The 24,767-nt window shown below is 42.9% G+C and overlaps 1 protein-coding gene across 1 annotated transcript in view; it reads right to left on the bottom strand.

Moving 5' to 3' along the window:
* Positions 1-5,356: 5,356 nt before the first annotated feature.
* The window catches only part of JAML (junction adhesion molecule like), a 29,240-nt gene continuing 9,829 nt past the window's right edge, over positions 5,357-24,767 (bottom strand). Inside the window, exons 4-10 of the mRNA XM_042780348.1 lie at positions 24,226-24,338; positions 21,547-21,549; positions 20,744-20,978; positions 17,318-17,456; positions 12,742-12,802; positions 9,302-9,388; positions 5,357-5,449 (exon numbers count right to left, since the gene is read on the bottom strand). Coding sequence (XP_042636282.1) covers positions 5,357-5,449; positions 9,302-9,388; positions 12,742-12,802; positions 17,318-17,456; positions 20,744-20,978; positions 21,547-21,549; positions 24,226-24,338 — 731 coding nt within the window. The remainder of the gene's footprint in view (positions 5,450-9,301; positions 9,389-12,741; positions 12,803-17,317; positions 17,457-20,743; positions 20,979-21,546; positions 21,550-24,225; positions 24,339-24,767) is intronic.

The raw sequence follows: 24,767 nt of genomic DNA, 5'->3' as shown, positions 1-24,767 counted from the left end.
ACACACACACACACACAAAGGATGGAGGTGCCATACAAGAAGAAAAAAAAATAGCTAGTTTTTTTTTTTTTTATCAAAGAAAATTGTCAGTGTAGATTTTTAAGTATATGCACTAGCCAAAAAAGAAAAAAGGAAAAAAAGTGGGTTGTGTGATGGTTAATGCTGTGTCTGTCAACTTGGCTAAGCCGTGATTTTCAGTATTATGTAATTATCCTCCATTTTGTGATCTTATAGAAGGGGAGCATCCTTAGGGGTGTGGCCTGCATCCAATATACATATGGAAGTTCTGGCAAAGCTCTCAACTCTGAATCCCACTCTTCATCCTTATACCCCAGCAGCCCGCCGCCTGACCTCAGATTTTGGATTTGTCAACTTCTGCAACCACGTGAGTCAGGAGAAGCCTCCAGCCTGACACCTGACCCACAGATTTGGAACTCACCAGCCTCCACAACTGCATGAGCCATTTCCTTAAGATAGATCTCTCTCTATATATATATTCACAAAGTTTTCCCTGGCCAGTTGTTTGAGAAGTGGATGGCCTCTTCCTTCTTCCTAGTCTGTCTTGATCTGCAAGCCGGGCTGATACCTGTGCACCATGTGCACCCCACTGGGTTTGAAACACCAGTGGCACAGCCTCAAGACTCACAGCAACATGTCACCACAGTAGGACAAACCAAAAGACAAGTTTGTCTACCTTAGCTGTTTGAAACCTCTCCAACCTCCCCTTACCTAGATCCTTGATGCTGCCTCCTCGCTCTATCCCAGTCCCGCTGGTCTTTTTCCTCTCCTTTCCCCCATTTTCCCACCTTGCTGCTTGTGGGGCATGGCCTACGTTCCCTCCCCTCATCTGGATCCCTGCCCGACTCCTTGCTCTAGCCCGGTCACCGTGGACTTTTTCTCTCCTTTTCCCCATTTTCCTGCCTTATCTCATGTAGAAAGGAATAATAGCCCATGTGAGTATTTCCTACCTGGTTAGTGTATTAGATTTGGTAAGTAACCACCAGCTTCTGTAGTAGATACTTTCCAAAATCCCAGTATCTGGAAACAATGGAAGTTTGTTTCTTACTCACAGACAGAGGAAACTCTTTTCCTAGCAATGAATCAGACATCCATGATCCTTTCATCTTGTGATGGCTACAGCCATTCCAACAGATAGCTTGCATGACCACAATGAGTCATGCAATGTATGTATGTATGTATGTATGTATGTGTGTGTGTGTGTGTATATATATATATATATATATATACACACACACACACACATTTGACTGGTTTCCCTCCTCTAGAGAACCCAACCTAAGACAGGTGGCAATGAGACACAAAAGACTGAAAGGCTGGGAAAAGGCTGAAACCTTTTAAATGAGGCACATCTTCTACTGGTCTCTAGTAGAAAGGCTGAACTGTTTTCAATTCCAACAGCCAAACTCTGAAGCCATTTAATTCTCTATTATTCATAGGTAGCTCAGCCTCCTCTACTCCTGGAGCTGCCTTCTGTTTGCAAATGCCTTCATGCTTCTGGAAATCTACAAATATGGGAGCATCTGTTGTTCTAGGGACTTGGAATACTGCAAATTCAAGTAATGAGAGTGCAAATTCAAGTAACAAGACTACTTGCTAGAGGATGGACTACAAGGAGATCAATGTTGCTGAGTCTCCAACAGCTTCCCTGCCCTTCAAAATGCTACCCCTCTTCGCTCTCAGTTTCCTAACACTTTGGCCGGGGAGAAGGACTTAGGTATTTTAGGTTAAAGAGCTTCCTGTCCATAGAAGTAAAATTAACAAAAGATATGGACTGACTCACTAGAACACATTGTCACCCACAGTGCTTAATTATGTTATCAGACTTCATAGTGCTGACTTGTTGGTACAGATGAAAGAGCCAGAAGCTGAGTGTCAAGAGCTGGGAAGATATATCCAAATGAGGAAAACACATTCGAAAAGGATGGAGGGCTCACACCAGGCACTCTCCCCTAAATGACCTCATTTAATCCTCACAAAAAAAATTAAAAATAGAAAAAGCTCTGAGTTTCTATTCTATACATAGGGAAATAGCCTCAAAGAATTCGAGTAAACTTTACAATACTGAAGAGTGAGTAATAGGTGGGGCTAAGATTTGATCCACCTGTTTGACTTTGAAGCCCATTCCCTCTACCCTATGTCTTCACATTCCTGGATTTAATGGACAGTTCCTCGGGTGATGCAAATGATTAAGCATTGGGCTGCTAACCAAAAGGTTTGAAGTTAGAGTTCACCCAGAGGCACCTCGTAAGAAAGGCAGTGTTCTACTTCTGAAAGATCACAGCCATTAAAAACCCTATGTCCTACTCAGAATACACATGGGCTCACCATGAGTCAGATTCAACTCATGGCAACTGATTTGGTTTTGCTTTATTTCTAGAAGGGCACAAGGGATTAAGAGGGTCTTTTTCGAGGTTCTCTGAAAGCCTGGTTTTGTTTGGGGAAAAATTAACATTTGATAGCTGTGGAAGTCCACCTTCAACCTTGACTCCAAGTCTCCGTATATGAGGAAGGTTTGTGGGGAGTTAAGGGAGAGGTTTTCCTCTTCCTCTCCTTCAGTCACAACTACTGAACCTAGAATGGAAGTCAAACTCTAAATGAATCAAATCCTAATTTGGGCATGTCAAATTCTAGAAGGGTGTACCCACACTTCCCCCAGCAAAGCGTCCACTGTAGGAGCAAGTGGATAAGCTGCATACCTCTTCCTCCAGCTCTTATCTCAATGATTTTCTCAGTCCCAGAACACCAAATATCAATTCACTATCTAGCTAGCTACCTATGTCTATACCCTGGAAGCCATTCAATATACGTGCAATATTTGAGGAAGTAGAAAGGGGCCCCTTAGCCCAGGAGAGAATGTTACTTAATAGCCCAGAAATTAAGCCACTTCCTTTCCATGAATTCTCAGGATGTGAAAATCCACTTCCCCCTCTACCATTTATTTCAATGTAGATTATGTGTCTCCTCTCTGGAATGTCTTAGACTTGGACAGGATACTGCCTTCAGTGCTTTTATTGTAAATTATTGGCAAGCTCCTTATTTAGAGCAAACAGGTAAGAAGGAAACATTGAATGCCTTGGCTATAGTTGGAACAAGAACAAAAAGAGGCTGCAGGCCTCCAAGTGGAAAACCAAGAACTGTTGATAGAAAAAAAAAGAAAGTTAATAATGAATGTGTTGTAAGAGGGTCCTGATATGGGATGAGTTAGGAGACTTCTTTAAAAGTCCATCCTCTGAGAACTATCTATATGGGATCAAACTGAGAAGAGCAACTCAAAAGATTAGATAGGAACCTTAGCGGGCTATGAGTTTATGTTAATGGAGGAGGAACAACTCAGAAAAGGAAGATGAGAGTAGTTGCACAACTTGAAGAATGTAATCACTGTCACTAAATTGCACATGTAGAAACTATTGAATTGGTCTATTTTTTGCTGTGTATATTCTCAACAACAAAATAAACAAAATTTAGAAAAAGAAAAAAGATTTTAAAAAAAATACATATATATATATATGTTGTTAGGTGCCATTGAGCTGGACCTGACTCATAGCAACCCCTCCTTGGGTTTCCAAGGCGGTATCTCTACAGAAGTAGATTGCCCAACCTTCCTTCCGAGGAGTGGCTGGTGGGTTTGAACCGCTAGCCTTCTGGTTAGCAGTCAAGTGCCTTAGGCACTACACTACCAGTGGGGATATACATATATATATATATAGCCCCACTTGAGATCTGATTAGAAAATGGAGAACCAGAAAAGACTTCCTCTTTATCCATGCCCTGAATGGCTAAATGAGAAGGAAGGGAGACAATGAACAAGGTTCTTGTGGATATCAAGGAGAAGACGCTGTTTTGGTGAGCTTTAGTACTGGCTCTGACAGGAATACCACAGGTGGAAGGCTTTAACAGGAGTTTATTCTCTTACAGTTTTGGAGGCTAGAAGTCTTGAGTTCAAAGTGCCAGGCTCTAGGGGCTGGGTGAAGGCCCCTTGACCTTGGGCTTCAGCTCTGCTTATTGCTTCCAGCCCACTGGAGCTGGAGGCTTTTCTTAACTCAGGCAGCTGCTGGGGCTGACAAACCCAAGGTCGACAAGTAAAAAGGCACAGTCCCAATATTACTAAACCACACAGCACGCCATTGATTCAAGTCCCTTAACAGTCCCAAGATTGGCAGACAATATGGTAGGCTGCTGAACATGACTCAGCTACATGCAGGATTCAAGCATGCCAAAAGCTGCAGACCATTCCCAAAGCTTCTCCTTATATACTAGAAGAAGCCCACATCCCTAAAGCAGCTGCTCAGCTGCTTGTGGAAGATTCTACCATGGAGTGGATTGCCAGTCTCATCATGGGGAATAACTGCAACCAGCTGCCCAACCATTCCACACCAGGCCCAGCCAAGTTGACACACAACCTTAACTACCACAGACACCCAAGCTGAGTTCAGGCTGATTTCTAGAGGCTAGAAATAGGAGATCTGAACCAAAGGATCCTTTAAGACCAACCTTGTCAAATCTTACAATAGTAACGAAAAAGTATAGGAACCTCACATTTCAGAACGAGAGTCAGATGGTGGCTGTTTACTTTGACAGCTCATGAATATCACTTTTAAGAAACACAGATGTCCAAGCTCCGTTTAAAAATTCCAAATCAGGAGGCCTCTGGTGAGGCCCAGGAAAGAGGCACCAGCAATTCTGATACACAGTCAGAAACATGAACTCCTGGGTTAAATCCTAGAGCTGTGCTCCTACCCCACTTCTAATCCATTCATTCCCCAAAACTTCCCACTCACCAGACCAAAATGGATCCCCAGTGTGTTAAGTCACAACATAGCTTCTTCAAGGAACTTCAGTTGTTCCAAGAGTTCCCTACTGTAAACTCCTCATCCTGACTCAATGTGGCCCTCAGCCAAGGCATAAAAATGGATGGTTTGCACAAACTGCATTTATTTAAGCGATAATTTATCAAAAGGATAATTTGGGTTGGTTTTATAGCTCTTTGAGTCTTCTCAGTAGCTCATCCACAAAGAACACCGCCCAAGTGAAGGGTCTCATCCGTCTGCACACCTGAGGCCGGTATGGCTACTCCATCAGGTTCCTCAATGCCAATGTCCCACACCAGAGCCTCCATGTCCATGTTTCACCCTCCCCTCATTACAGCTTGCTCCTCCAGTCCTTCGGCCAGGCTACAAACCCTCCATCTTCAGTCTTTTGACCAAGCAGTGAGGCAGGAGCAATGAATTGTAGGGTGGAGAGTCAGGGGGTCAGAAATAACTGGTACTGCTGCTCAGGACACAGAGTAGAGAGTCTCTGCCACTGTGCTTGGAAATGCAGATAAGCTGCTTTCTTCTCAAAGGATTTGCTCTGGTTTTGGTATTTCCTCAGATGACTTTTTTCCAAGTGGGTTGTTCTGTGCTGACCTCATAGAAGGCCAAACTGGGTTCTGTGGGGGAAGGGAAGAAAGAAAGAAAGCACATTTGTAAGAAGCATTTCAATAATAAATAGCAGCTACGATTTATTGAGAAGGCAGTGGTGGTTCAGTAGTAGAATTCTGGCCTTTCATGCAAGAGATCCAGGTTCAGTTGCCAGCTAGTACACCGCACACGCATCCACCACCCATCCATCACCTGTCAGTGAAGGCTTGCATATTGCTATGATGCTGAGCAGGTTTCCATAGAGCTGTCAGATTAAGAAGGACTAGATTGAAAGGCCTGCTGATCTAAAGTCAGCCAGTGTAAACCCTATGGGTCACAGGGGTACAATCTCACTGTGCATGGGGTCGCCAGGAGTTGGGGGCCGACTTGATGACATCTAATGACAATGCCATCTAATGAACTCTTTCCATGGGCCCCGCCCAATATTGAATCTCACACGTGTTATTTCCAGTGATCCTCACCATCTGGGATGTAGGTATTATTACTCCCATTCTAAATGATGAGGAAACTGAGGCTTGAGAAGCTAAGTCAACCTGCTCAAGGTCATCTAGCTACAAAGTCAGAGTCAGGATTTGGACCCACATCTGTCTAATTCTAAAGGTTGTGATCTTAACCTTTGAGCTGTACAGGCTCAGAAACAGCATGCTATCACTTCATTTAAGTAAAATTAATCAACTCAACAAAAAAAATCAAGTGGTTCTTCCTAACCCCTATACCTACAGTTTTAAGCTAGTGGCTTTCAGGCCAGAATTCTCTCATAGGCTTATTTAATTTGGCACATAGTATATTAAAATAATTCAAGTAGCTCCTGCAAGGCTTTGAGTCTGTGGCCCTGGGCTCTCTCATCATACTTGTTTTATTGATCCATTTCAAGAGGACAGAGATGCTATCTTCCATAGAGTTTAAATAGCAAGCACTCAAAGTAAAAGGTTTGTGCTTGGCTACTAACTGAAAGGTTGGCAGTTCAAATCCACCCAACTGTGCCACAGAAGAAAGGCTGGCAATCTATATCTATAAGATTAATTTGTTGCCATTGAGTCAATGCTGACTCATGGTGACCCAGGGATTACAGAGCAGAATTTCTCCATAGGGTTTTCTTGGCTATCATCATTATAGAAGCTGATTGCCAGGCCTTCCTTCTGCAGTACCACTGGGTGGGTTTGAACCACCAACCTTTAGGTTAGTAATTGAGTGCAAACTATTTTCACCACTCAGGGACTGCAGTAATTAAATTTGTATGTCAACTTGTCTGGGCCTGGTTGAGTGCCTGGGCAACTGGTGGTAGTTATTTCCCATGATGAGACTGGCAATCAACTCCGTGGTGGGATCTACCACAAGCAGCTGAGTAGCTGCCTTTGGGATGTGGTCTTTATATAAGGAGAAGCCTTGGGGATAGTCTCTGGCTTATGGCATGCTTGGAGTCTGCATGTAGCCAGTCGTGTCATTGTTCAGCAGCCTGCCATGTTCTGTCAACCTTGGGATTTACAATGGACTTAAATTAATGGCCTGCCGTGTGGTTTAGTAACATCAGGACTGTGCCTTTTTACTTGCCACCCTTGGGTTTGTCAGCCTCAGCAGCCAGCAGCTGTCTGAGTGAAGAAATACCTCTAGCTCCAGTGGGCTGGGAGCAGGAGGCAGAGCTGGACCCCAAGGTTGAGGGGCTTTCACCCAGCCCCTAGAGTCTGGTGCTTTAAACTTGTCCTTAAGCCTCCAAACTCTAAGAATAAACTCCTGTTTGTTAAGGCCATCCCATTTGTGGTATATTCTTGTCAGAGCAGCACTAGGTAACCAGAACAGGAACCTTTTTGTAAGATGACCTCCAGCGAAAACCTTAGGGAATACAGGTGTACTCTGACACTCACGGGGTTGCCATGAGCTGGAATGGATCAACAGCAATGGGTTTGGTTTTGGTTTAGCACAACACATGAGGGAAGTGGCTTAAAAGTCACTACTGTATTATCTCTGTCTCAGACTTTCAGCCAACAGTGTCAGTCATATGGGTAAAACATCCAGCAGGAGCCACAGTGCAGCTATATCAGCAGGTCCCTGAGGTCCAGGATGAGGGCTGGCAGTTACTGTAACATCACATGGCAATAATAGAAAAAAGAATGTAAGGAGGAAAATTACTATATTCAACAGTAGCTTTAGAGTGGACCTAATGCTGCACTTAGTGGAACCGAGCCAGGTCTCTGATCTCACACTTCCTTGGCAGAACCTTTCCCTGCCACGATCAGCTGGGAGTCATGTGTCATAACTGACAGTGCAACAGGAACAAACAACCATTGCTCCACAAACAAAAGGACTAGCCTTCCCTGCATCTAGCAGAACACTGCTCCCTTAGTGGATGTGGTACCTATAATTAGTCGACAAATGGCATTGCTTTCATTGCCAGCTAACTCCTTTTGTCCCTACCCCTACTCACTCCACTGCTAGATGCCTTTTCTAGGTGCTTTACTTCCTTGGGGAGCTATAGAAACCTGAGCAAAGAAGAAAATATGAGTCAGACTCCAGATTACTAAATGAAATTCAGCATGTAGCTGACCTAGCCATAAGACAATCTAAACCAAACTCACTGCTGTCCAGTCATCTGACTTTATAGTGACCCCTCCTTGGTTTTCCGAGGCAGTATCACTACAGAAGTAGATTGCCCCATCTGCCTTCCAAGGAGTGGCTGGTGGGTTTGAATCACCAGTCTTCAGGTTAGCAGTTGCATGTCTTAGGCACTATGCTAGAGCTCCCATGCAGTTAGACTATATGAAGGTATAATAAGTCCCCCAAACCAAACTCACTCCCATTGAGTAGATTCCAACTGATAGTGACCCTACAGGATAGAGTAGATCTGCCCCATAGGGTTTCCAAGGCTATAAATTTTTACAGAAGCAGACAGCCTCATCTTTCTCCCACAGAGTTACACCAACCTTTTAGTTAGTAGCCAAATGCTTTAACCACTACACCACCAGAATGCCCCTTATTGGGGGAAAAAAATCTAAACGTTGAAAGGGACCATACTTTGACCTTTTGACAGGAAGGAAAACAATTCCTTGCAAAGTCTTGTCCAAATATCTTAACACACTCTCCTTATTAGATTGTTTTTAACCAGGAATCGCTGGCCTGGTTACCAAAGACTGGATTAGGAGGGAAGGCATAGAAAGTGGAGTCTGGTTTTCACTCAGAGCTCTGGTAGCTTAGTGCCTAAGGCACTTGACTGCTAACCAGAAGGCTGGCGGTTCAAATCCACCAGTCACTCCTCGGAAGGCAGATGGGGCAATCTACTTCCATAGTGATACTGCCTCAGAAACCCAAGGAGGGGTCACTATGAGTCAGGTCCGACTCGATGGCACATAACAACAAAGCAGTCTCTAGGGGGCACAAGCAGTTAACGTGCTCAACTTCTAACTGAAAAGTTGGAGGTTCGAGTTCACCCGGAGGCACCTCGAATAAAAGGCCTGGCAATCGACTTCTGAAAAATCAGCCACTGAAAACCCTATGGGGCACAGTTCTGTTCTGACACACGCAGGGTGACCTTGAGTCAGCATGATTCTGGCAACGAGTATTGATAAGGCAGAGACATTTTCCCTGCTCCAGATGAAGGTGTCTCTATTTACTATTAAAATCAATAATCTCCATCAATGGCCCTTAAGTTGCAAGAGTAGGTATGAAGGTAAGTTTGTATTACTCTTCTGTCCATCAGGGCTTCTGTTCCTTAGGCATTCCTACTACTTAGAAAAATTGTTGACCTCAGCGAACAGCTTCCCCAGGTGGCCTAGCCAAGTATACTATCCAAGAGTTGCCCATATCCTTCCCACTCCTTCTCCCTCCTCGAGACACCTGGCTCAGTTGTGACCCAGAATCATTCTCACCATGGTCATGTAGGTGGCCTCTGATTTTCCAGTCGATTCTTCTTCCTCGATCACCTCCCGTATACTTATGGAGGAGTAAACGTGTTTCTACAGGAAAAAAATAAATAAATAAAACTTTCTAAAAATCAAGAGAATATTAGATGTCAGAAAAAAAGTTCTTCATTCCTATTCCCAGAGCATCAACCACCAATACCAGTTGATTCAGTGTTATTGAGAGCTGCAGAAGTATCATCTATAATGATAATTCATTTTCCAATCTTCCTGAAAATTAACTCATTAGGAAAGAGCACCATCATCTTAATCAAATTCCTTGCCTCAAAAGCCAAACATCCTACTTGTACATCAATGTTCTTCGCAGCACTATTCACAATAGCCAAGAGGTAGAAACAATCCAATGTCCACCAACAGATGAATGGATAAACAAAATGTGGTACTCAGAAGGGGATCAGTGCAGGAGATCCTGGATAGAGCGGGAGAACAACGTGGAACAAAATGCAAAATCATTAAAAGAAAAGAAAGACTAGGCTTACTGGTCTGATAGAACCTGGTGAAACCCTGGAGACTATGGCCCCTAGTTACCCAGGCCTGGGATTGAACTCACTTCTGTGGCTTCCGGCCAAACAATAGACAGGTATGTAGAGTGAACATTTACCTTAGGTAGATACACTCCTTAGAGCGATCACTCATGGGAGAAGAGAAGGGCAATGTTTGCACAGGGTGATAGCTCAGGGGGTAGGAATGCATGGAAAGAAGAACACAGGGAAGAGGTAACTACAGGGAGGAAGTGGGAAAAGAGTTGTTACATTGTGGAGATCATAGTCAATGTCATGAAACAAAATGTGTATGAACTGCCATATGGAAAATGAATTTGCTCTGTAAACTTTCACCCAAATCACAATATTTTTTTTTTAGTATGATATATCCATACAATGGAATATCATTCAGCCATAAAGAGAAATGAAGTTCTGATACATTCTACACATGGATGAACCTTGAAAACATTATGCTGAATGAACTAAGTCAGACAGAAAATATTGTTTGATTCCACTTACATGAGATATCTAGAACAGGCAAATGCAGAGACAAAAGTAGATTGATTAGTGGTTACCAAGGGCTGGGGGAGAGGGAAAACAGGGAGTTAGTGCTTAGTGGAAGGAGCCCTTCTCCTATTGGGTCACTCTCAGTCAGAACCGACTCAATGGTAACAGATGTTACTTAACGAGTAGAGCTTCTGTTTGGGGTGATGAAGAAGTTTGGTAAATAGACAGTGGCTGCACAACATTGTGAATGTAATTAATGTCACTGAATTATACACTCAGTAACAGTTAAAATGACAACTTTTTTTTTTATTATATATATTTGACCACAAAAAAGATTTTTTAAGTCAAGCATTTTGTTTGGATGGAGCATTTAGGTAGCTGTAAGGAATCCTTATCTTGACAAATTATCTGTATTCTGTAATTATTTCCTTCTAACTGAATTCATGGCAGGATGACATTAATCAGCAGCTAATTGTCATCATCTAATTGTCTTCATTCCTCTGTATGTATGGCAGGGATGATGCCTCTCAATGGCACTTTGTGATTCACATTCCTGTCACTGTTCAGGGAAACAATGTCATACAGTGATAAATCTTTGGTCTGGGGGACCCTGTACCATGGGGGAAAATCTACTATTGGGATACAGCCCAAAAGATGGAAAGGTAGCTATCTGAAGAAAAGGGGGCTCTGGTGGCAAAGTGGATAAAGCATTTGGCTGCTAACCAAAAGGTCAGCAATTTAAATCCACCAGCTGCTCCACAGAAGGAAGATGGGGTGATCTACTTCTGTAAAGATTTGCAGCCTCGGAAATCCAGTGGGGGTTGCTGAGTCAGAATCGACTCGATGGCAGTGAGTTTGAGTATTGGTTTAATCCATTTTCTCAATCCTTAAAAAACAGTTCCTGTCAGGTCAACCCTGACTCATGGCAATCCCACGTGTATCAGAGTAGAACTGGGCTCCATAGGCTTTCAATGGCCGATTTTCAGAAGTAGATTGCCAGGCCTTTCTTCTGAGGTGTTTCTGGGTGGACTTGAACCTTCAACCTTTCTGTTAGCAGCCAAGTTCATTTACAATCTGAACCACATAGGGAGTCCTTACAATCCTTAGTAGCCCTGATGTATAGCTCCATTACAAATTAGGATGGAGGAAAAATCCTTCTTGGTCCTTTCTTTTTAAAGGTCCTGATTACAGATTGAATTGTGTCCCCAAAAAAGATATGCTGGAGCCCTAACCTCTGAGAACTATAAATATGATCTTGTTTGGAAATTGAGTCTTTAAAGATATTATCAGTTAAATTGGCATGAAATCCCAGTGGAGTAGGGTGGCTCCTAATCCCACCTGAGTTGTCGTTATTAGGTGCCATCCAGTCGGTTCCAGCTCATAGCGACCCTATGTACAACAGAACGAAACACTACCTGGTCCTGTGCCATTCTAACCTCAGTAATGTCCTTATAAAAGAGGAGAAGAGACACAGAGAGACAGGCAGAAGAAGGATGGCTATGTAAAGTTACATGTACAAGCCAACGAATGCCTGGGGCTACCAGACACCAGGAGAGACAAGAAAGGACCTTCCCCTAGAGCCTTCAAAGGGAGCACAATTGGACCAACATGTTCATTTAGACTCTTGGTCTCCAGAACTGTGAAACAATACATTTCTAGTCCTTTAAAGCCACCAACTTTGTGGTTCTTTGTTAGGGGAGTTCTAGGAAATGCATATTCTCCCTGAATATTTAATCTTAACCATTAACTCCTGAACATCTCATAATAATCATCTCTGGTGGCCCAGTGCCTAAAGCATTTGACTGCTAATCAGAAGCTTGGCAGTTCAAACCCACCAGCTGCTCTGCAGAAGGAAGATGGGGCAATATACTTCTGTAAAGATTTACTGCCTTGGAAACCCAATCGGAATCGACTCGATGGCAGTGGGTTTAGTTGAATTTTATATTTACACAGTGTCTCACAGAGTACATAGCACTTTCCTACCATTTTATTTGAGTCTCACAAACAACCTTGTGATGCAGGCAGGCAGAGATTTTTGTCCTTATCCTCCTTCTATTGATGGGAAGCCTGATGCTCAGAGAGGTGGCAGAGCTGGCTTTGACCCAGCTTCCTAACTCCAAGTCCCACGCTCTGGATCCTCTGCCCACTACCAGGATCCACTACCTTGGCCTGATCTGGCCCACCCCACCCCACCCCATTTCACGCTTAGAGGCTTTTATTGCAATAATAAAGATTTCCTAAGTCCCTGCTCTGGGCCAGGAGTTGGCCTATATACTGAGACCTAATGCTGAGTAAGACACAGTCCACAGAGCAATGAGAACACTTCCATTTACTTTGGTTTCATCCTGGATCATGCACCCTCATAGGGCAAACCAGCAAAATGGCAGAGAGTTCTCTTACCTCTGGGTTCACTTTCTTTGCTTTCTCCAGGTTCTTGACCAGGGTTGTAGAATTCACTGAACTGCAAGGCATGAAAAACAGGAGGAGTTAACGAGACACGTTCAGAGATGCCTAGCTGGGCCCCCCCCACAGGATTATGAGAAGAGAGACTCTGGAGATAGAATAATCAGTTGTTCTAGTCCTATAAGCAGGGTTACCCAGCTCACCTGAAACCTGAGAATGCATGTCTTCTAGTGCAGGGCAAAGGAGCTCTGGTAGTGCAGTGTCTAAGGCACCTGATTGTTAACCAGAAGGTTGGAGGTTCAAACCCACCAGCCACTCCACAGAAGGAAGATGGGGCAATCTACTTCCATAAAGATTTACTGCCTTGGAAACTCAATGGGGGTCACTGTGAGTTGGAATTGATGAAGGTGGGTTTGGCTTTTTTAGTGGAGGGCAAGAAGACGTTCTGGAAAAGGTTTAGACTGAAAAATAGCTTCTAGGTCAACCAACTTTCTGTCCATAACAATTTCAAGTGATGACTAGAGAAAGGCCATGGGATTAGATGCTCTCCCTAGAGACCTTTAGAGGTGAGACACTCTGTGTGTTTAGGCTGGAATAATATAATTCCCATTTCAAGCCGAGAGGTAAATGAAACAGGACTCCAGCAACCTGATTCGGGCAGTTGCCATAAACTGCCTCCCACTGTCACTGCTCCTAACCGGCTGCAGGGATCCCAGAGAGAATGCAGGCCCCCTAAGAGCTATAAATATTTCTAGCAGACCCAGCCCAAAGGAAAACTGCAAACCTGCAAACCTACCACTCCCTCCTAAGTGCCAGGGACGTCTCTGTCTCTCACCCTAGCAAACCAGCACTTAAAAAAAATAATAATAAAAATAAAAACAGAACCCAGTAATTGACGCTGAAGTATGAGTCATTTCAGTCAAGTGTGCTCCTCGACCAGTCATTTTTGCACTTTTGACCCCATCTCTAATTGTAGAGACATTGCCATTTTTAGTAATCTTTCAGGCTGCAATCATGCCTCATAGGTGGGGACCTAGTCAAAAGTCTGTAAGGGTAGGTCAAAGAACAGGAAATGGAATTAACATTTATGGGGCCCCTCCTGGGGCCAGGCATGAGCTAGGTACTATCTCATCTCATTCAGTCTTCACAACACCAGTGTGAGGTTGGGGCCATCTGCCTTTTACAGATGAGGATGGATAAGCCTGGGAATCTTTTAGAAACTCTCCCTCTATCAGTACCATGCACTGTCCTAGGAATGTACTAAACCAAACCAAACTCTCTGCCGTTGAGTAGATTCTGATTCACAGCAAACCCCACTTGGTTTCCACAGCTGTAAATCTTTAAGGAAGCAGATTGCCTCATCTTTCTTCTGTGGAGTGGCTAGCGGGTTCAAACCACTGACCATCTGGTTAGCAGACAAATGCCTTAACACTACACGACCAGAGCTCCTTAGGAATGGACTTGGAGGGGGGGTGGGAACATCCTAGTGTCATCAGGTTGATTCTGACTCAGCAACCCCTATTGGGTTTCCAAGATGGTAAATCCCTGCTGAAGTAGATTGACCCCTCTTCTTTCCACAGAGTGGCTGGTGGATTTGAAACACCGCCCTTCTGGTTAGCAGTCAAATGCCATAGGCACTGAGCCAATAGAGCTCCTTTAGGAATGGACTAAGTGCTCATAAATGTATCAGGAAGGTTTCTCTCTGGAGGTGAATCCACTTGATCATCCCCACCACATTTCTGAAAAGGACTAGGGAGATGTATCTGAACCAGCAGGGGGCAGCACAAACTCAGCAAGACACCAGTCCAAGGGAGGTGGCCAAGCCTATTTATCCCCATAACCACCCCCAAGTTTTGAGCTCTAGCCCCTTCTGCCAACCATTGGACTCTGATTTCTTGATCATCTGCTATTTGCCAATGAATATACCTTTCTTTTTTTTATTTTGGCCTGAGGTGAAGCTAAAATACAAATCCAAGTTAAATCTAGAAAAGTAACCACAGATATTTCTTTGTCCCAAAGTAGAAATGTTTCTATTTTATTTTCTCATTATAAAGTTATACAGTCTCATTGTAAAATAATTCAAATAACACCAAAATGTAGACAGTTAGAAACTGATGTACCCAGTAAACTTCACTTCCATTGGGCTCACCTTCTCTTCTATCCCAAATACCACTGTTACTAAGATTTTAGAATTATCCTTCGAAATGTCTCTCAGTGCAAGCATAAGTACACTCACACAAACGATATTCTAGGATCTCTGGTAGCATAGTGCCTAAGGCACTTGACTGTTAACCAGAAGGCTGGCAGTTCAAACCCACCAACCACTGCTCAGAAGGAAGATGGGGCAATCTACTTCCGTAGTGATACTTCCTCAGAAACCCAAGGAGAGGTCACTATGGTTGAGTCCGACTCGATGGCACATAACAACAACAACATTATATATTCTATAATACCACCCCCTGGCATTACATAGGAGCTCTGGTAGCATAGTGCCTAAGGCATTTGACTGCTAAACCAGAGGCTGGTAGTTCAAACCCACCAGCCACTCCTCGGCAGGAAGGTTGGACAATCTATTTCTTTAGTGATCCCACCTCAGAAACAGAGATCCATCTTATCCTTTATAAGGATAGCACAGTATTTCAATGAATAGGACACCTATTCATTTAAGTATTGCCTTCCTGATAGAAACTGAGGATGATCCAATTTTTAATTATAATCAATGCTTCAGTGACTATGTTTATATACAAATCACAGCATGCCAGCCTGATTTTTTTTTTTTTTTCATTTTTTCAGGTAAACTACCTGAAACTGCTGCCCTTCATTTTGAGGGGAAGTAAGGCCCACAGTAAGAAGTGATTTGTCCACAGTCTCTTAGCAAGCTGATAAGAGCTGATACTAGAAACAAGGTTGTCTAATTCTTGGGTCCGTGCCTTCAACACTTCGAGAGCAAAGACCTTCAAAGAGGCCAACCAAGTCCAAAACCAAACTGGAGAGCCTACGGAATGGGATGCAGACGTACCAAGCACAAGTGCTGTCTGTGGAATCATGTTCCATTGGGGAAGAGGACTCAAAGTCAGTACTACTCAGTCCTAATGGGGCCCCTTGCCTATTGACACTATTTCAACAAGAGACCATTCACCCATCATCATATTTCCTCAGTTGTTGGTAAGCTGATGGATATGGCCCTGCCAATGGCTACTGATGTGTTTCAGTAGCCATTGGCAGGGCCATATCCATCATTTGGGCATTTGGGCATTTCTGAGACCCTAAGAGAAACACTGATGAAAGTCAGGACTTAAAAAACACTCTTCAACAATATATAATTTAGAATCTGAGGGCATTCATTCAAAAATCACCTCTCTTATAATTAGAATGAGACCCTTAAAAAAAAAAAAAACTATCAATCCACAAGATCTGAGTTTCCATATGAAGTATATAGTGTGGATGATTCAAAAGTCATTTCAGACATTGGATGGCATCACTGTAGTTCTTGCATAAAATTTATCTTTTCAATTATGCTCTACTTAGACCACCATTTATAAAGAAGTTTGCTATCTTTGTATGATACCAAGGCAAAGGAAGCAGGTGTGAGACTGTGCAAGGCTTCTCAGGAGCACAGGGAGTGGGGTGACTATATGGATGATGTCTATAAGACAACCACCAAACCAAACCAAATTCACTGCCATTGAGTTGATTCCCACTTATAGTGACTCCCACTGGGTTTCTGAGGCAGAAATAAATTGCCCCATCTTCCTTCCGTAGAGCAGTTGGTGAGTTTGAACTACCAACCTTCTGGTTAGCAGTCAAATGCCTTAGGCATTGCACCACCAGAGCTCCTTCAAGACAACCATAGATGGTTCTATTTTAATATACCTCAGTGAACCCCAAAATGTCTATTAGCAGATGAATACATAAATAAAATATGGCATATAATACAATGAATATTATGCAGCCTATAAAGAGAAATGCCCCATCATGGATGAATCTTGAAAACATGCCAAGCAAAATAAGTCAATGACAAAAGGGCAAATAGCACATGATCTCACTCATATGAAATAAGCAAATATAGAGAAACCAAAGATTATTTATGGTTACCAGGAGTGGAAAGAAGGGAGGAAAGGGGGAATTCTGTTTGGTTTAGGGGGCATTGTGTTTGTGTTAATGGTAGTAGAATATTTGGGAAAAGAAAACCAATAATGGTAGCACAACATGAAAAATATAATCAATGTCACTGAAATGTAAAAAAGGAAAAAAAATGAAGAAAAGTACTATTTGTTGTAAGGTGAACATTGATACCAGGAGGGTATGCACTCATAAAACAATCAACCATACATGATCAAGAGGCCAGCATTTGCCCAACATAGAGCTAGGAAGGCAGAAGGGATGGGAAGGAAGGACAAGGGAAGTGATGGCCATAGGGAGGAAGTGGAAAGAACGCTATTGCATTGTGGGGATTGCAGTGAATGTCACAAAATAGAATGTGTATGTGGGGGGAGTACTGTTGGATAATAACTCAAAGTGTAAAATAAATATCCATTTAAAAAAATAATCAGTGAAAATGGCAGTTCTGTACCTCTCAGTCCTGTGAGTCCTCTTGACTATCAGTATCAGAGCAGCAAGCAGCAGGATGGTGGTGCAGACAATGCCCACAATGATCACCAGCTGATTACCACCCAGGCTATCAGGCGTCAAGGCCACTGGGGTTACCAATGCTTGGGAAAGGAGAAGAGCAATGCAAGGGTCTCAGTACTCCAGAAAAGAGCCAAGAGAGAGCCCCAGTAGTTCAGGTAAAGATTCTACAGAAGAGCCAGCCAGGAAGGGCCAGACTCCATGCCATATCAAGGCACTGGGACTGTAACTGGGCCCATAGATTGACAACCAAAGTCTGACCACTTGTTTACCCCTAAGATGTAGACTGAGGTGATGGGAGCAGTGGCTAGCAGCATATCACCTATAATAAAGTTTCCTTTCACGTTAACAATTCTATTTTTAAATTCGTCTTACCTGACCTAGAAAGAAAAGGCACTTTAGAGGCTGCTGATTTTTTCCACAAGAATACATGCTACAGCACTCAGTCCCATAGCCATGATACCAAGCAAGGCTTTAAGGAGGCATTCCACCTTCAATCACTTACTCAATTCACTCTAAATATACATATGATAGATGTATCAAACACTTGCTTGGTGCCAGGCATTGCCAGGCAACTGAGGATACAAAAGCAAATAACGCCCAGTCCTCGCCTTCAAGGAAACAGACAGACATGTAAACAGAATACCACAGACTAGTGTGAATGCAGTGATAGAAGTCTATATGGGGTACAGACAAAAGCGTAGGCAACCCTGTGGAATTTACCTGCAAAATGGAAATTAGCCAGCAAAAGTTTTAAAGTTTAAGCTGGGTCTCAAAGAAAACATCAAGTTTGTTGGGCTGACAATAAGGGGAAGGACAGAGAGAATATTTCACACTCGATCTGGAGACCTAATAGAATAGGGCTTTTAGGAACTGGAAATAGTCCAGGAGGTCTGGTGCACAGGTTACATTTGTGGGTATGGTGAGAAATTAGGCTGGACAGATACTAGGATACAAGTCATAAAGGGCCTTGGTCATCTCAACCAGGAGTTTGACTTAGAGAAGCCACTGAAATAGTATATATACATCGTGGAATCAAATATTTGTTCAGATTTGTGATTTATAAAGATGGCACTAGTGGCAGCATGAAGAGTGAGTAGTTGCGGCTGAGAATAGAAGCAGAGACTGGCTGGAGGCCAACAGCCCAAGCCAGAGACTATGATGCCATAAGGAGGTGGTGATCAGCTGGTAAGATGACAGATTGAAAATTCAGCAGTAGAAATGACAGGACTTTTTGACCTGTTAGATTAGGGGTCACAGCAAAGGCGAGAGTCAAGTATAACTTCAAGGCATCCAGTTGCACACTAATTGATATGGGGGAGATGGGCTGGGAAGAGGTGTGCAAGGGTAAGTTTGGACATGTTGTCATTGAAGTACTTGTTGAATGTGCACATGGAAATTAAGTGTCTAGGACTACTGAGGTAAAGAAGGTCAAGACTGGGCAATTAGATGCCCTTGGTGATCTAAGCTAGGGTAGAGGTGGAAGCAGAAGGCAGAATGCAGTGCACTGAGGAGTTAATGGAAAATGAGACAGTAAGACACCAAATACAGCCTTTAGGCAAGTGGTTTGGCTCTGTCAAGAAAGAAATATATCATTGACATATTTATATATATATATTGATATAAACCATTGAGTTGAACCCTTTGCATAGGTGAATTGTGTGGTATGTGAATTAGTTCTCAATAAAGAGATTTGGGTTTTTTTTGTTTGTTTGTTTGTTTAAAGACAAAGGTGAAATCTGAAATAGACAAGGATACAAGGTAAGAGAAAGAGTTGAGCATATTTATACACTGAACAGTAGAAGCCAAAGGAAAGTGAGAACTTAAAGATTCTGAAAAGCCATGCTGTGCAATTCCTGAGAAGGTCTAGATGCACCCTGAGCATGGGGGTAGGGATGAGACCAGGGCCAAAGGGGGTCCCTCTGCCTCAGAATGGCAGAGCAGATAAGAATGGGAGCACATAGAGATATGCTTGTGGATAGGGAAGGCTCAGAAGTCAAGTGAGCTCCCACTAACGGCTTGTATTTTCTCTGCATGGTGGGAGGTAAGACTTTTGACAGCAAAGCACACAATGGTGGTTCTTTAACAAGTCCACCTGTTCTTCTTCCCTCTCCAGCTGGAATCTTTTACCACTAACAAGAAAGTGCCTCTATTGTCTGAATTGCCCATGTTACTGAGATATCCATCCTCACCCACAGCCACCCACCCAACTCCAACAAACCTGAACCAACTCCTGACCACCTGAGTGAGAGGTAAAGTACATAAGCCACATCCTGGCTGCTAACTGGGTTATGCTTTAACTTCAACCCCTCACTTATCAATCTCTCTCAAACAACACAATTAACTCTTTATTTTCCAACTCACCACTGGCATTACGGTACACTGTTTAACTGAATACAGAACCTTTGATCAGAAACACCTCCAGTTTTCGTTCTGGTTCCTTCCTATTTTCTCTCTGTTCTTGGCTATCTGCCACCAGCTCAGGATCCTTTTCCCTTCCACTACAAAGCATACAGTATTTCCCTTGACGCCATGAGAAAAACGACTTTGAACATCAACTGCAGTCCATCTCTGAGCTCCTATGTCTTTAAATTGGTAGGTAATACCAGCAATGAGTGGTATCTGGCATAGGTCAGCTGTTCACTAAATATTAGCTACCTTCTCCTTGGCCGACCAGCAAGGCCAGAACTAGGGTGAGGTGAGAAGCACGTAGGGGACAACAAATTTAAGGAAGCACTCACTTTCAGGCTCGTGCAAGTAAGAGTTGGCCTGTGACAGTGAGAGCCTCCTTAATTTTTTTTTTTTTTTTAATTTTTATCATGATTTGGGTGAAAATTTACAGAGCAAATTCATTTTCCATTCAATACACATTTTGCTTCGTGACTTTAATTGCAATCCCCATAATGTTACAATTCTCTTTCCACTTCTTCCCTGTGGTTACCTTTTCCCTGTGTCCTTCTTGCTATGCATTCCTGCTCCGTGAGCTATCTCCCTGTGCAAATACTGCCCTTCTGTTCTCCCATGATTGATCTAAGGAATGCATCTACCTGGTGTAAATGTTCACCCTATATGCCTGTCTGTTGTTGGAAGCCATGGGAGTGACTTCAATTCCAGGCCTGAAGGGTAACTAGTGAGCATAGTCTTGGATGTTTCACTAGGCTCTATCAGAGCACTAAGCCTGGTCCTTTATTTATTTATTTATTTTCAAGATTTTGAGTTTTATTTCACATTGTTCTCCCACTCTATCCAGGATCTCCTGCACTGATCCTTTAAATTTTGCATCCCAGACACCTCTCTTGGTTCACCCTAATCCTGGCACTGCCCAGCACTTATGAGATTCCTCAGCCCTCCCCAACCAAATGTGACATACTTCTAGGCTGTTTCAGGATCACATGCAGCAGAATGGTTTTCTTAAACTCTAGGTTCCCCAGGTAGATACTGCAGGTGTAGTTTCCTCCATCAGACTCCCTCACTTCTTTGAGCATGATGGAGCCATCGTTGTGGGAAATGTCTCCCACCAGCTTTATGCGGTTCTGGAAGCGTCCCTGGTTCTTGGGGTATCCCAGAGGTACACTGAGTTTGTGGGAATAGTATAACACAATCTCCTAGAAGGGAAAGGCAAAAAGTATGAGGTTGGAAGGACTAGGGACTTAGGGAAGGGTGGAGGGTTGGGGAGATTTCAGGACTCAAAGCTTTGTTACATGTAGGCAGTAAAGGTATTATCCAGAAAGGATTAGATAATGCAAAGTCATTTATACACATGTGTATGCATGCATGTGTAGTTGTGTATGCAGAGATAATGCCTGAAAGGAAGGCCACCACCAAACCAAAAACAATTGTTAAATCTGAAGAGAGGAATGAGGCAAATAAGAAAGAGGGACTTTCACTTTTCACATTTCTCCAATAAAATCCCAAAAGTACACTCTCACTTTTTAACATTTTCAGTTGGATTTCCAATAGATACCTGAAACATGTCCAAAACTGAACTCTTCATTTTTACCCCAAATTAAGTCCTTCCCGTCCATTCTATTTTGATAAATGACAATGCCTTCTTCTAGATGTATAAACTAAAAGTCTTGGGGTCATCCTTAACTCCTTTCTTTCTCAAACAACCCATATCTAATCCCTCAGCAAGTCCTATCAAAATATTTTCCAAATCTGGCCACTTCTCACTTTCTCCCATTACCCCTCCAGTTCACGCCACCTCACATCTCACCTCAATTCCTGTAACAGTCTTTCTGGTTATTCCTCCTCTACATCTATCAGTAGGCTAGCCAAATGAGCCTTTGGAAATATAAGTTAAATCATAATAATGTTATTCCTCTGCTCAAGACTCCCCAGTACACCCCACCCCATTTCTACACAAAGTATGTACAAGGTTTTCCAATCCCTCTTTTCCTCTTTGACTTTAACTTCTGTCTGTGTTTCCCCATATCTACTTGCATCACTTCTTCCCAGTCACACCAGCCATCTTACTGTGACTTAACTACTGGTCTCAGGTCCTTTGCATTTGCCACTCACTGTGCCTGGCATACAATTCCCCTAGACATATACATGGTTCACCCCTTTCAAATGTTACCTTATCAATGAGGTCTCCCTGACATTATATAAAATAGCAATCACCATGTCCTGGTGTTCTGGTTACCTAGGGCCACTCTGACAGGAATACATCACAAATGGGATGGCCTTAACAAACAGAAGTTTATTCTCTTACAGTTTGGAGGCTTTAAGTCCAAGTTCAAATTGCCAGGCTATAGGGCCTGCATGAAAGCCCCTCAACCCTGGGGTCCAGCTCTGCCTCCTGCTCCCTGCCCATTGGAGCTAGAGGCATTTCTTCACTCAGACAGCTGCTGGCTTCTGAGGCTGACAAGCCCAAAGTTGACAAGTAAAAAGACACAGTTCTAATGTTACCAAACTACATGTTGCTGTTATGTGCCGTCGAGGCAGACCCGACTCATAGTGACCCCTGATTGGGTTTCTGAGGCAGTATCACTATGGAAGTAGATTGCCCCATCTTCCTTCCAAGGAGTGGCTGGTGAGTTTGAACCACCAGCCTTCTGGTTAGCAGTCAAGGCCATAGGCATTCACTCTGGTAGCATCATGCTACCAGAGTTACCCAAACCACATAGCAGGCCATTAATTTAAGTCCATTGTAAGTCCCAAGGTTGCCAGAGCATGGCAGGCTGCTGAACAATGACACAGCTACATGCAGGGTCTAAGCATGCCGTAAGCTAGAGATTATCCCCAAGGCTTCTCCTTATATACAGGAAGCAGACCACATACCCAAAGCAGCTACTCAGCTGCTTGTGGTAGATCCCACCATGGAGTTAATTGCCATTCTCATCATGGGGCATAACTACTATCAGCTGCCCAGTCACTCAACCAGGCCAGCCAAGTTGACATACAAATTTAACTACCGCACCTGGCATTTCCTATTCTCTTTCCCTGCTTTATTGTGTTCTATTGCTTTTACCATTATTATTACATATTTATCTCTTCATTATTTGACTAGGTAAGTCCCTCCATCTTGCTTTTAAGTACCCATGAGGGTAGAAACTTTGTCTATTTTGTTTACTACTACATTCTTCAGTACCTAGAAGAGTGTCCATCTCATAGAAGATGCCTAAAAATATTTGTTAAATGAATGAATATTGGCATTTTTCATAAAAGCCTGTATATATCAATTATCTTTAAAATGCTTTTAAGAAAAGATAATGAGTATACAGACATAAACACAAAAGGAGAGACCTGGCCCATGACCTCTTGTTTCTTTTGATTCAAATTCACAACCTCAAAATGTCAATGTTCATCCTATTTCCTGCTGTAGGTCACATGATGAATGACATTTAAATGCATGACAAGCTCCTAGGGGTGAACCTGTGACTATGTATAATTCCCCATATACCATAATGATGCCACCCTTTTGATCCATTCAGACACATAAAGGAATCAAGTGAATGCAAATGGCTTTATTTACAAGGATACTCTGGAATATATTTTAATTATAAAAGTTAAATCTTTTACCAGGTTTACACCTTAACTTTTATTAATGACAAATTATGGATGTACCTCAAAATACATCTTGACTCATAAGTATATCACCATACCATGGTAGAGAGCTGCTATTCTAGTGAACTAACCTGCTGTTTAGCACTTCACAGAGTTCCCATGAAATGCCCCTTCCCTTGGCTCCTGGCATCTATTAATCCCAACATTTTAAGCATCTATGAAGACAAAGAAAAGTCTCTCCATCATGTAAATGAGGCAATGGGGCATAGAAGAACTAACAAAAAATAACCCCACATCACCAGAAAGTCATTCTCATGTCTAGAACATAGCTTTCCTGAATAGACTACAAAAATCATCCCCCTCCAGCCACTCCTCAGAAGGAAGGTTGGGCAATCTACTTCCGTAGTGATAGCACCTCGGAAACCCAAGGAAAGGTCACTATGAGTCAGATCCGACTCAACGGCACATAACAACAACAACAACAACAACAACCTCCTCCCATGCTCCTCTCAAAGAGAAGGGAGAAGACGAAGGACACTAAAATACTAAAATATAGTGACCAGGTCAGATACAAAGTGCTCTACATGTACTAACTTATATCAATATCTTGATAATCCCAAAAGTTAAGCAACATCATCATCATTGTCATTATCATCGCCATCATAATCACCTTTCTCATCAAGAAGCTGAACATGCTAGAAGGAGGTCTAGTTCTGACAGGTTCCAAAACCAAGTTCTTACACACCCACACAGCACCTGGCAACTAGATTCTCCCTCTTCCCCACTGTCCTGAGATCATAAGCCAGGGGTTTCTACTACTCAGTGATGTTTCTTCCTCCTTACCTTGGTATGCTCTCCTGATGAGAACATCCAGTGTAACTTGGTCACACGTTTCTCTTCTGTGCTCTGGAAAACACACCCCATCTGAGTTGAATCACCCACATGGACCATAATCTCTGGGAATAAGAAGGTAGAGTAAGTCAAACTCAAGGTATAATCTATAGAAGTCAAAGATCTTCTGGAAGAGACCATTTTTAGTCCAAAATCTTCAGCCCCAAAATCAGTGTCACTTTGAAATATTGCATACATCCCCTCCACAGATGATCCAGATGGTCCTGTGTAGACAAAGTACTCAGAGGCCTTTCACTCAAAACCAGCATGGTAAGAGTACCCTCTAGGTATGCACATTTGCCAAGTCTGAAGGTTTCTTCTGTCTTCACACTGCAATAAAAACTCCCTAAACAACAAGCCTAAGGCACCTGACTGCTAACCAGAAGGCTGGCAGAGCCACTCCTCAGAAGGAAGATGGGGCAATCTAATTCCGTAGTGATACTGCCTCGGAAACCCAAGGAGGGGTCTCTATGAGTCGGGTCTGACTAGATGGC

The sequence above is a fragment of the Orycteropus afer genome, unplaced genomic scaffold, assembly GCF_000298275.1.
Source record: "Orycteropus afer afer isolate SDZICR_OR568_19922 unplaced genomic scaffold, OryAfe1.0 scaffold00036, whole genome shotgun sequence".
Taxonomy (NCBI): Eukaryota; Metazoa; Chordata; class Mammalia; order Tubulidentata; family Orycteropodidae; genus Orycteropus; species Orycteropus afer.
The sequence above is the reverse complement of the archived record's forward strand: the minus strand, read 5'-3'. Positions and strand labels throughout refer to the sequence as shown.